Source organism: Apis laboriosa, unplaced genomic scaffold, assembly GCF_014066325.1.
Source record: "Apis laboriosa isolate Shangri-la unplaced genomic scaffold, ASM1406632v1 scaffold170_cov151, whole genome shotgun sequence".
Classification (NCBI taxonomy): domain Eukaryota; kingdom Metazoa; phylum Arthropoda; class Insecta; order Hymenoptera; family Apidae; genus Apis; species Apis laboriosa.
In genome coordinates, this window is record NW_025222134.1 from 627660 (window position 1) to 639081 (window position 11422).

An 11422-nucleotide genomic window follows, 5' to 3' on the forward strand; every position below is an offset into this window, starting at 1 on the left:
TTTTTATTTTTTTTGTAAAAAAAATATTTAATAAAACATTTTTTTTTGATAACAAATATAAAAAATATATAAAATGTTATAAAAATAAGTATTTAATTGTATATTAAAAGTAAATAAAACAATAAGTGCCTTTTATTGATTGTTGAATTTAGGTAATCTTTTCTCAATGAATGCTGTCATCCCTTCCTTTCTATCATCCTAAAATTTGAATTATAAAATTTGATTTTTTATTTATTAAAAGTTATTTATTACCTATGTTCTTAAAAAAATTCTTACTGTTGCAAATGTACCATGGAATATTTTTTTTTCAAAATGAAGTCCCTCCTTTAAAGTAGTTTCATAAGCTATAAAAAGAAAAATATAATATGAAGAATTTCAAAAATAACAGATAATATATATATTAAAAAATATATATATTGGTCAATAATTACCAATATTAACAGATTCTTTTGCCATGGCAACAATTAATTGAGAATGAGAAGCAATTTTCTCACCCAATTTAATTGCTTCAGCAACAAGTTTATTTGCTGGAAAAATTTTACTAACCAAACCTGCAATTAAAATAATATTTTTGTATATATTATACATATATTTTTATCTTTTTAATAATTTAATTTACCATTTTTTTCTGCTTCCTCAGCGTTGATTTGTTCGCCTGTTAATACCATTTCCATTGCTTTGCTCTTGCCAATTACTCTAGTTAATCTTTGAGTACCACCTGCACCAGGTATAGTACCAATAGTGATTTCAGGTTGACCAAATTTTGCTGTATCTCCAGCATAAATAATGTCACACATCATTGCTAATTCACAACCTCCACCTAACTAATATAAATATTTAATTAATATAAATATATAATTTTTAATAAGAAATTTTTTATAAAACAAAATTTAAAAAATTTTTGCATTCTAATTCATAGATGATGCTAATATAGAATAATTAAATTTAATAATATATCAATAAAATAAAATATTGGCACATTGTTGAAATTTTTCAAATTTTCTTCACTTTCTTGTAAGATTATATTAACTTACAGCATATCCATTTACAGCAGCAATTACTGGTTTTGATATTCTAGACATGGAATTCCAATTATTAAGAAAGTTATTTCTAATATTATATGCATAAGTATTGTCCTTCATTTCCTTAATGTCAGCTCCTAAATAAAAAATTAAAAAAAATAAATAAGTAAAAATTATAAATTTAATTATAAAGTCAAAATATATAAATTGACAATAATTATTAATTTATGATCATTAAAAATTTATGTTTTACCAGCTGCAAATGCTTTTTCACTGCCTGTAATTATTATAGCTCCGATATTATCATTAGTATCAAATTTTAACATAGCATCATTTAATTCAGTTATTAATTTTTCACAAAGAGCATTTAAAGCTTTTGGTCTGTTTAAAGTAATCAAACCAATATTTTTTTTTTCTCCAGCAGTTTCCACTTTAATGAATTCATAATTTTGTGGAACATAGGCTGTAAATTTATAAATATTTTTATTTTTTATAAATTATTAAAAATTATTATGACTGAATATCTATCATAGTTATTAAAATAAAATAGTTCTATTAATTGTTAGAATAATTTTATTTCTTAGTCTCAGTAATTCTTAATTTCGTATAACATAAATTCATACAAATTAATATATATTTTTTAGGAATGTAACTATTATTTTTTACAAGAGTTACAAATATTATAATATTTAAAAAAATATTTTTAAAAAAATACGTAAATTTTTTAATCGCGATTTTTTTAAACTTTATAATAATTTTCATTGTAGATATTTTTTAAAATAATTAATAATTTAAATTTTATAAATTGAATACAAATATAATTAATAATTTGATTAATACGATATCGAAAGTTTACTTATTGTAAACTTAGCATATATATATATATATATATATATATACTTATATATACTTATCAGTTAATAATAGTATACATACTAAACGAATTAAGATTTATTAAGATTTATTTAAAAATAAAATTCTTGAAAATTTTTTATATTTATCAAGATTATTAAATTTCATCAACATTTATTGTCTATTAAATATTTATTTAAATAATAAATATTTCTATTAAATTTTTATTATATATTTTTATATATAATTTTTATTATATATATTATATATTATATATTTATTATATATTATATATATTATATATTTATTATATTTATTATATTATATATTTATTATATTTTATTGATTGTAACATTAACAATTCAATATATTTAAGATTTTTTTATATATTTAAGATCTTTATTATAAGATTTTTGAACATTTAACTAATTTCTTTTCACATGATATAAATTAATTATTGGACGAGATCAGAAATTTCTCTTCTTGTTATGTTATAGCGAGTATCTTCCGATATTTTTAAGAATCTTAAGTGTTAAAAGACAATTAAATTATTGTTATTAGATTGTGACTGTTTGCGTTTATAAATATATAAAAATTTACAGCAGGCATGCTGAAATCCGCAAGCTATAAACGAACATTTCTTTTGTTGTTTTGTAGAATAATTTCTTGCGTATGTACTAGACTCTGTCAATAATACATATATTATAATTAATAAGTTAATGCAAATTAATATATAGTTACTTTTATTTAATTTTTTAAATGTGAATTAACAATTAACAATATTAATTACAATAAATTAACAATTAACATATTATTAACAAGGATATACTTAAATATTAATTGTTAAATAATAATTAATAAAGATAATATGTCAATTTTGATCGATATTTATTTTTTGTTTCATAATTAAAAAAATACTTTCATATCTGTGTGTTCAAACATAGAAAAAATTATCTCAATCAATTAATTTTAGATATTTTTTTTACATTTTTTTGAATTATTAAAAATAATCGAAAAAACGAAATAATAACTGGTTTTTAAATTATTATTTTATTTCTATTAATACTAGTAATTTCTTTTGCGTTTAAATGTTCATTAGCAATTTTATTGCAGAATAAAAAATAATGCAATTGCAATGTTTTTAATTTTGATGCGTATATGCAATTGGTTTTTGAAATTTTGAAATTAGTATTTCAATTTAGTAATAGTATTTTGAAATTTATTTATATGCATGTATATTTAATCAAATCAAAAATATTTTCACCTTATATGCACATGAAATAAAATATTTAAAATATTATAATATTTAAAGAATAAAGTAAATCTTTATTTAAATTCAATTTTTTTAATTATATTTATAAAGATTTTATTTTCATTCATTTTTGCTTGTTGTTTTTAAAAAATGTTTTATATTTTGTTTTCGAAAATATAAAAAAGAAAATCTTTATTATTACATTTTATTTTCTTTATCTTTATTACATCTTTATTATTTAAGAGTGAATTTGTTGAAAATTATAACCAAAATAAAAGAGTTATGACAAAACAAAATATTAAAAATTTTTAATCAAAACGAATATCGAAAGATTTAATGCGTTTTCTGTGGAGAAGAAAATTAAATTCAATATAATACATGCAAAAATTAGATACATGAACAATGTATAAATATTGTATAATGTATCAAATTTATGTTATTATTATTCTTAGATATACTAAGAATAATAAGCAAATATCTAAATGATATTTAAAAATTATGTCAGAAGCTAGTCAGTATTTTTTGATTCCATAAAAACAGAAGGTATAATTTATTAATCTTTTTTTTTTTTTCTTAAAATTATTTAAGAAATATATTTTTTGTTTATTTATAATGAATCAAGAATTTTTTATATTTATTTTTTAAAAGAAAAATTTTAATAAAAATTATTATTTATTTATTTCAATATTTAAATTATTTCTGTCTTCTTTTTTATATTTTATTTATTTAATTGATCTGAAGTTATCTCTTTTCTCGTATATTTTTTCATTGTTTTCCTAAATCAATAGTAGTATATATATTACACAAATTTGCGAACTATACGACATATGAATTTTTATATAATTTAATAAGGATAGAAATATATTTTATTCTTTAATAGATACGTAAACTTATTAATAATAGTTTTATATTTCTGTTTGTATTTTAAGAAATTACATAAGTGAAATCACATGCAATGAACATATATGAGTAATTAATAACGGCTTTCATCATATCATTATAATACAATGAAAAAAAATTGTATATATAAGATAGTTCTTAACTTAAGTATTTCTTCCAATTGTAATGCTACAAAAATATTTTTTTATATATTAATTTGAATAATATCAAGAGATGAATTGCAAAGAATATATTTTCTCAAGATTACTTTGAAGATCATTAATATTTTTACATATAAATACATTTTTTTTATTGCATCATATAACTGATATTAAATACGTTTTACGTAAGATATGTAACCGATATGATCTTAAAATGATTTTTAATTTTTGAAAATTAAAATTAAATATGGAATTTATATATATAGAAATCGTAAGTATATAATATTCTTGATATTTTACAACATTAATGATTTTGAAAAAAAATGTATTTACATACTAAAAAAAATACAAAAAAAAATCAATAATTTAAAAAAAAAATAATTTAAAAAAAAATTCTCTGCAATATATTAAATAAAAAAATTATTTAAATTTATCTTATTATAAAAATCGAAAGAAATTTTGAGAAAGAAGTTTAGACCATTCAGTATAATTGAAATTACGTAGTTACTTATATAAAACTTTAAATTAACATATATGTATAGAAATTTATATCTCAAATATATATATATAATATATAATATATGATATATAATATATAATATATATATATCTTTCAAAAACTATTCTAAAATATTACATAAAAGTTTTATAACATAAAATATATATTTATATCTAATTTTAAAGGCAAATTTCACTTGTGACTTTCATTTATAAGCAAGTAGTATTATACTCACAACAATAATATTTCATATTGGATGCAAAATACTGTGGTTTTCGACCAATTTGCAATTGTTTAACAAATAGAATTTGTCCAATGCGTAGAATTGTCATAATATTTGCAAAATTTTAATATTAATAAAAATATATACGTTTTTCGGAAATCAAATGAATAAGATACGAGAGAACTCACGAGAAAATGAAGAAATTTATCAAGCACAAATAGCAGTGATGTACCGATAAATATTTGAACCCTGGTAAGTTTTTTAATTTACATAATTTATTACATAATTAAATATAATTAGCATATACAATTTATAACAATGTGATATTATATTAAATAAATAAATCTAAAAATAATAAGTAACATTAATATAATTGAAACAATGAGAATCTGTTTTATAAATGAAAAAAAACATTTAATACTGTTTAAATTTGATTGGTTGCATTTTCATATATATTCTTTACCGCTAATTATGAAAATTAATTATGAAACTATTCACAAGATAGTTTATAATAAACAAAATTATTCTAATGGATTTAATCATAATTAACATTTATAAAAATAATGATATAAAAATAATTATAATCATAATTAATTAACTCATATTATAAAAAATTTAAATAATCTAATCGAATAAAATTTAATTTGATGAAATAAAATATACAAAATTTTTGATTTTTTATTATGATTAATATTTTTGATATTTTGGATATTCTATTAATGTAGAACATAAAGCATAAAATCTCATAAGATTTAAATCTATCCCATCACAAATTAAAACACATCACAAAATGAACTCATATTATCGATTTATTTATCGATATTGCAGATTTCGAATTATCGAAAAATGTTAGTCTAGATTATCAGTATAGTCTTTGTCTTGAATAAAGTTATTTGAGTTGACTAAAATTAGTGAAATAAATTGTTTCGAAACATAAAGAAATTAATTTATATATTGAAAATAATTCAATTTTTTTTTCTCAAAAAGTAAAATTTGAAAACAATAGTATATAATGTGATTTAACGAGAAAAGTTATGTTTAAAATTATTATTTTATCTTACATGAATTTAATTAGTCGAATTATTATTACTATTTTCAATGTATTTGGTCAATATGTTACGAATGCATAGGTAAGATTATCTATTATTCAGTTTTTTCTACATTATTTGAATAAAACGAAAAAATTTAATGCCTAATTAAGTTTCACAGTATAACTTAGATGTTTTCTTTTTTCTCTTTCATTTTTTTTATTGGTCATCTTTTCCTTTGTCATATTGAGTGAATATAATGAGGAGTAAAATGCCACCATTTCGAAGGAAAAAATCTGGAAAATCTTTTCCTGTTAAAGTCTGTACATTGGATGCTGAATTGGAATTTAGTTTAGAGGTTAGTTTATTGCATTATTTGCATTATTTGTTCTGTTATTAAATATTTATATATATAAACATTTATTTTAAATGGATTCATAGTGGAGATCAACAGGAAGAGATCTTTTTGATTTAGTTTGTCGTACGATAGGATTAAGAGAAACATGGTACTTTGGACTTCAATATGAAGATGCTAAAGGATTTATATCTTGGTTAAAATTGGATAAAAAAGGTAAATAATTTTTTTAATTTTATAAAATTAAAATTATGTTTTAATAATATTATACTTTTATTTTAGTACAAGATCAATGTATTTCTCAACAACCTACAACACCTTTTATGTTTTTGGCAAAGTTTTATCCAGAAGATGTTGCTGAAGAATTGGTGCAAGAAGTAACCCAACATTTATTTTTTCTACAAGTGAAACAAGCTATTCTTTCAATGGATATTTATTGTCCACCAGAAGCATCTGTATTATTAGCTTCTTATGCAGTACAAGCAAAGGTAATTATAACTTTTTTTAAAAAAATAATTTTTATTTGTATTAATTTATGTGTTTTAAATATTTTAGTATGGAGACTATGATGAAGTTTCATACCGTCCAGGAATGCTTGCTAGCGAAGATTTATTACCACAAAGAGTTATTGATCAATATCAGATGACACCTGAAATGTGGGAGGATAGGATAAAAATTTGGTATGCTGATCATCGTGGGATGTCCAGAGATGAAGCAGAAATGGAATATCTGAAAATTGCTCAAGATCTTGATATGTATGGTGTAAATTATTTCCCTATTAGTGTAAGTAGTTTTCATGCACGTAAAAAATATCTTTTATAATTAAAAACATTTTTATTGAATGATATTAATTATTAGAATAAAAAAGAGACTGATCTTTGGTTGGGAGTCACAGCCTTGGGATTAAATATTTATGAAAAGGAGAACAAATTGGCGCCAAAAACAACATTCACATGGTCGGAAATACGACATATCAGTTTTGATGACAAGAAGTTCGTAATAAAACCAGTGGAGAAAACATCGCCGAACTTCGTGTTCTTCTCGCAGAAAGTTAGGATGAATAAACTGGTAAAAAAACAATCAGATGTTGGCAGCTGGGTGAAGGGTTTGATAGCTTTAGGGTTCGACGAACAAAACAATGACAAAGCTGCTCACATATTATTTGTTAAGATTCTGGACCTGTGTATTGGCAACCACGATCTGTTTATGAGAAGACGCAAGCCTGATTCCATGGAAGTGCAGCAAATGAAAGCACAAGCCAAAGAAGAAAAATCAAGGTAGATTTTTATATATGTGCATACATATTTTAAAAATATTGCGTGAATTTTCTTTGTTTTCTCAAATATTTCCAATATAATACAATATATAAACATTATTTTTTTTTATGAATTAAATTTTTTTAATTTGAATGGAGCTTGTAAAATCAAATGCTTTACTAATATTTAAAAATGAAAAAAATAAATTTTAAATATTGATTTAATAAATTATAAAAAATTTATTCAATAATTATATGCATGAAAAGTTTATATCTATCTTATAACAATATTCTAATGTATTCTAATGTAAGCTGTTTCTTTCCTTTTCTTTTTTTTTTTTGTTGTTGTTTTATATTATTTTATAGGAACTGAAATCTAAAAATAATTAAATAAATGTTTAATCAGGTTAGTATACTTATTTAAACACTTAAAAAAGGAACACCTTTACTTCAAGGAAATCATATAAAATGTACTTTTTTACAAAGACATTTTTAATAGATAAGTAATTATTATTGTATCCATCAAATTATTGCTTTCATAATATTGTGCAATTTTTTTACTTCATTAATATTATTTTATTAGGAGACAAATTGAAAGGAATAAATTGGCACGAGAAAAACAACTCAGAGAAGCAGCAGAAAGAGAAAAGGCTGCTATGGAACAACGACTTTTACAATATCAAGAAGAAATTCGTTTAGCAAATGAAGCACTTGTAAGGAAATATAAATAATAAAATTCTATATTTATTATAACTAAAAATCGTCACAAAAAAATTCGATTAATTATAGAGAAGATCTGAGGAAACTGCAGATCTATTAGCTGAGAAAAGTCGCGTAGCCGAAGAGGAAGCAATGCTATTAAGTCAGAAAGCTTCAGAAGCGGAACAAGAAATTACACGTATACGATTAAACAATATGAAAACAGAGGAGGAAAAAGTTCATCTTGAACGAAAGACTAGGGAAGCAGAATTGTTGACAGAAAGACTGGTACAAGAATCTGAACGAAGAGCTGCTGAAGCAGAAAAATTAAAAGATGAATTATTACGTGCACGTATTGCTGAGAAGGAAGCAAAGGAAAAATTATTAGAATTTCTTAGTAGAAATGCTTATACTGCTACTATAACTGTAAGCATCTGAATCATAAAAATAATAAGTACAGTTAAATATAATTAATTATAATTAAATATATTTAATATCTATATTTTAGCCTGTGCCAAACATATTTCCATCAACGCAAGTACTTCCATCAGATTTGCAAGCAGATCTTCAAACACTGCAATTGGATACAGAACCTTTGCCAACTGACCTCACTTCTTACGATCTGATTGCCGATGGAGATGTCGATCAGTTGTCTTTAGAAATTGAGAAAGAAAGAGTTGATTACTGGGAAAAAAGTAAACATTTACAGGAACAACTTAGAGAATTACGCACAGAAATTGAAGTTATGAAAGTTGGAGAAAAACAGTGCGAATTGGACCAATTACACGAAGAACAAGTGCGACTCGGTGAGAATAAGTACAGTACATTAAAGAAAGTAAAATCTGGATCCACCAAAGCCAGAGTTGCATTCTTTGAAGAGTTGTAGTTGATGTGTTCCTAAGAGATCAAAAAATTGATGAACTCTATGAAGAGAAGTTGAAATGAATATGCAATGAAATGAATCTGATGAATCTGAATCTCGTAAACACGTACGTATGTATACGTTCTAGAATACTAAAACGTACGCTTTTTGTTGTATTTTAGTAGTAGTTTTGTTAATATCCCAATATTTACGATATCATATAATTAGTAAATCATACTCATACAGTAAATTGTCTTTTGAATTTATATTGTTTTTATTCTATGTATTTTTGCCTATTTTGTTATATTAATTTTCAATTTTAAATGTTTTAGACAATTAGTAAAATTTAACATTTAATTGCACAAAGTACATATAAAAAAATCAAAATTACTAATAAAATCATTAGATATTAATTCTTGTAGAAATAAGTAATTTGTAAAATCGTAAATATTTTTTTAATGCATAGAAATTTTAAAACAAATTATCTTTTTTTATATAAACATTACAATGCCCAAAAAGCATGTATTTCTTATTGTTCTGTCATATTTTAATATTTTAAGATTGGAATTATAATAATATTTCAATTATAAAAAAAACTAGTAATAACATAATGCACGTTTAGATACAATTATATATGTGAATATTCTTAAATTTTCTTAAAATCGTGATTGAATGTGCCTATAATAAATTGTATTGTAAATCTTTTATATTGTGTGATTAGAGAAAAAATTCTCAAAAAAAAAAAAACTTCATTAAAGCTATAGTCTAGTCAAACGATTTATAAAAATGAAATTGATAATCAAATTTCCCATTCATAAAGAAACAAAATATTAGACATTATGACTATATTATGACTATATTATATTTATTGACTATTATTAAAATTTGAAAATATGTTTTCATGCACAATTATTATTAAACTATAGTACTGAAGTGTTTTTAATAATCTATTTAATTTGAATAATTTAAAACGTGTTTACTATAAATATAAAAAAGATTTTTAAAATAATTAAAAATAAGTTATAAATATCTAATAATGATTAAAAAAATTACATGCACTCATACATTGGTCAAAATATTTTGAAATTACAAAATAAAGAATTATTTATTATTATGTAATTTGATTTGTAATTTGTAATTTGATATGTAATTATTATAAAAAAAATTTTTTACAGTTATAATTTTAAAAATAATTTTTCTATTGAATACTAAATATATATATATAATTTAAGATAATATTTATGTATTATAACAAAATTAATGTAAAAAATTGAAATCCAATGTATGAATATGAAATTTTTTATATAATCTGTGTAAATACAAAAAAATTATTGATTTTTATACTGTGAAATGTAACTAATATAATTGCTATATTAGTTTGATTAGACTAGAGCATTAATACATATAGAATCTTTAAGTATTAAATATGGCCTTTGAAAAAAAATGTTCCTATCAATATAATAGAAAAGTCAGTGTTCAAGTATTCAATTAAAGTACTCAATTAAATAAGATTTTCTAAATATTTTAAAATATAGTATATTCATTAATAATATAAAAATAAATATGTATGATATATAAAAAATGATATATAAAAAATGATTTTAATTTTTATATTAAAGTATATATAAACTTATAAACTTTCCTAAATTTTCTTTTATTAATTTATAAAATTAAATTTTTATCAATAATTACATAAATTTAGTGATAAAAAAAATTATAAAAAAATTTATTATAAAAAATTATTATAAAAAAATTTTGGATTTACTCTATATTAATGTCATATGAAATTCTTCTTAAAGTGTGCCATAATGATTAAAAAATGTTCCAAATCTAAATAGATAATATTCAATCAGATAAAAAAAAAAAATTTTAATTTGGAAAGTTTTGAATTGATATGATTAATGATTATGTAGTTAATACATATTTATACAATTACTTGAGCACTGATTATTTAAAATAATATGAAAGTATAGGAAAGAATAAATATTTGTTACTATTTCTTAAGTAATATTCTTATATTTTGCGAACTTTTATTCTTAGATTTTATATAGAGTGTCGAATATTCAGTATTGAAATATATTACATTCTTTAAAATATTTTACCAAAAGTAATGCAAAACAACTTACTGGAACTTTTGGCGCCATTATCTGTGATTCAAGTACATGAATGTATTGGATGTTAAAAAAAAACTCCTTTGATTAAAATCAGTATTTTTCTATCATATAATGGAATGTACCTGTAGATATTATTCATTAATGTAATTATTCAATTATTTTATTCCATATCATTTTTTCTTGACAAATTATCATTAATACTGAAAATTCTGTCACAAAAT

At 21.0% G+C, this 11422-nt stretch overlaps 2 protein-coding genes across 5 annotated transcripts; one reads left to right on the top strand and one right to left on the bottom strand.

Annotated features, from left to right (window-relative positions):
* Positions 1–5092, bottom strand: LOC122711565 (probable enoyl-CoA hydratase, mitochondrial). 2 transcript variants are annotated; one of them, XM_043930457.1, is made up of 7 exons: positions 4901–5091; positions 1276–1485; positions 1035–1159; positions 620–824; positions 432–551; positions 277–344; positions 1–198 (listed from the first exon to the last, which is right to left on the bottom strand). In XM_043930457.1, the coding sequence occupies exons 1-7, from the start codon at positions 4995–4997 to the stop codon at positions 133–135; spliced, it is 891 nt and encodes a 296-aa protein (XP_043786392.1). In that variant the 5' UTR covers positions 4998–5091; the 3' UTR covers positions 1–132. The 2 variants fall into 2 exon arrangements, with proteins under 2 accessions (XP_043786392.1, XP_043786393.1); XM_043930458.1 differs by having other exon boundaries at positions 117–198; positions 291–344; positions 4901–5092.
* Positions 5006–9421, top strand: LOC122711564 (merlin). 3 transcript variants are annotated; one of them, XM_043930456.1, is made up of 10 exons: positions 5787–6018; positions 6168–6274; positions 6358–6487; positions 6554–6759; positions 6827–7054; positions 7130–7339; positions 7442–7548; positions 8110–8239; positions 8316–8651; positions 8734–9421. In XM_043930456.1, the coding sequence occupies exons 2-10, from the start codon at positions 6176–6178 to the stop codon at positions 9109–9111; spliced, it is 1824 nt and encodes a 607-aa protein (XP_043786391.1). In that variant the 5' UTR covers positions 5787–6018; positions 6168–6175; the 3' UTR covers positions 9112–9421. The 3 variants fall into 3 exon arrangements, with proteins under 3 accessions (XP_043786390.1, XP_043786391.1, XP_043786389.1); XM_043930455.1 differs by lacking the exon at positions 5787–6018 and adding an exon at positions 5006–5140 and having other exon boundaries at positions 7130–7548; XM_043930454.1 differs by having other exon boundaries at positions 7130–7548.
* The last annotated feature ends 2001 nt before the right edge of the window (positions 9422–11422 follow it).

Bases quoted from the DNA above. Each gene is read 5' to 3' on its own strand.
- LOC122711564 (XM_043930455.1), top strand. From the start codon at position 6,176: ATGAGGAGTAAAATGCCACCATTTCGAAGGAAAAAATCTGGAAAATCT. The intron at 7,055-7,129 runs GTAAGTAGTTTT...ATTAATTATTAG, and splicing joins TAAATTATTTCCCTATTAGT to AATAAAAAAGAGACTGATCT. The intron at 8,240-8,315 runs GTAAGGAAATAT...GATTAATTATAG, and splicing joins GTTTAGCAAATGAAGCACTT to AGAAGATCTGAGGAAACTGC.
- LOC122711565 (XM_043930457.1), bottom strand. From the start codon at position 4,997: ATGACAATTCTACGCATTGGACAAATTCTATTTGTTAAACAATTGCAA. The intron at 1,486-4,900 runs GTGAGTATAATA...ATAAATTTACAG, and splicing joins CAATATGAAATATTATTGTT to CCTATGTTCCACAAAATTAT. The intron at 199-276 runs GTAAGAATTTTT...TTCAAATTTTAG, and splicing joins TCCATGGTACATTTGCAACA to GATGATAGAAAGGAAGGGAT.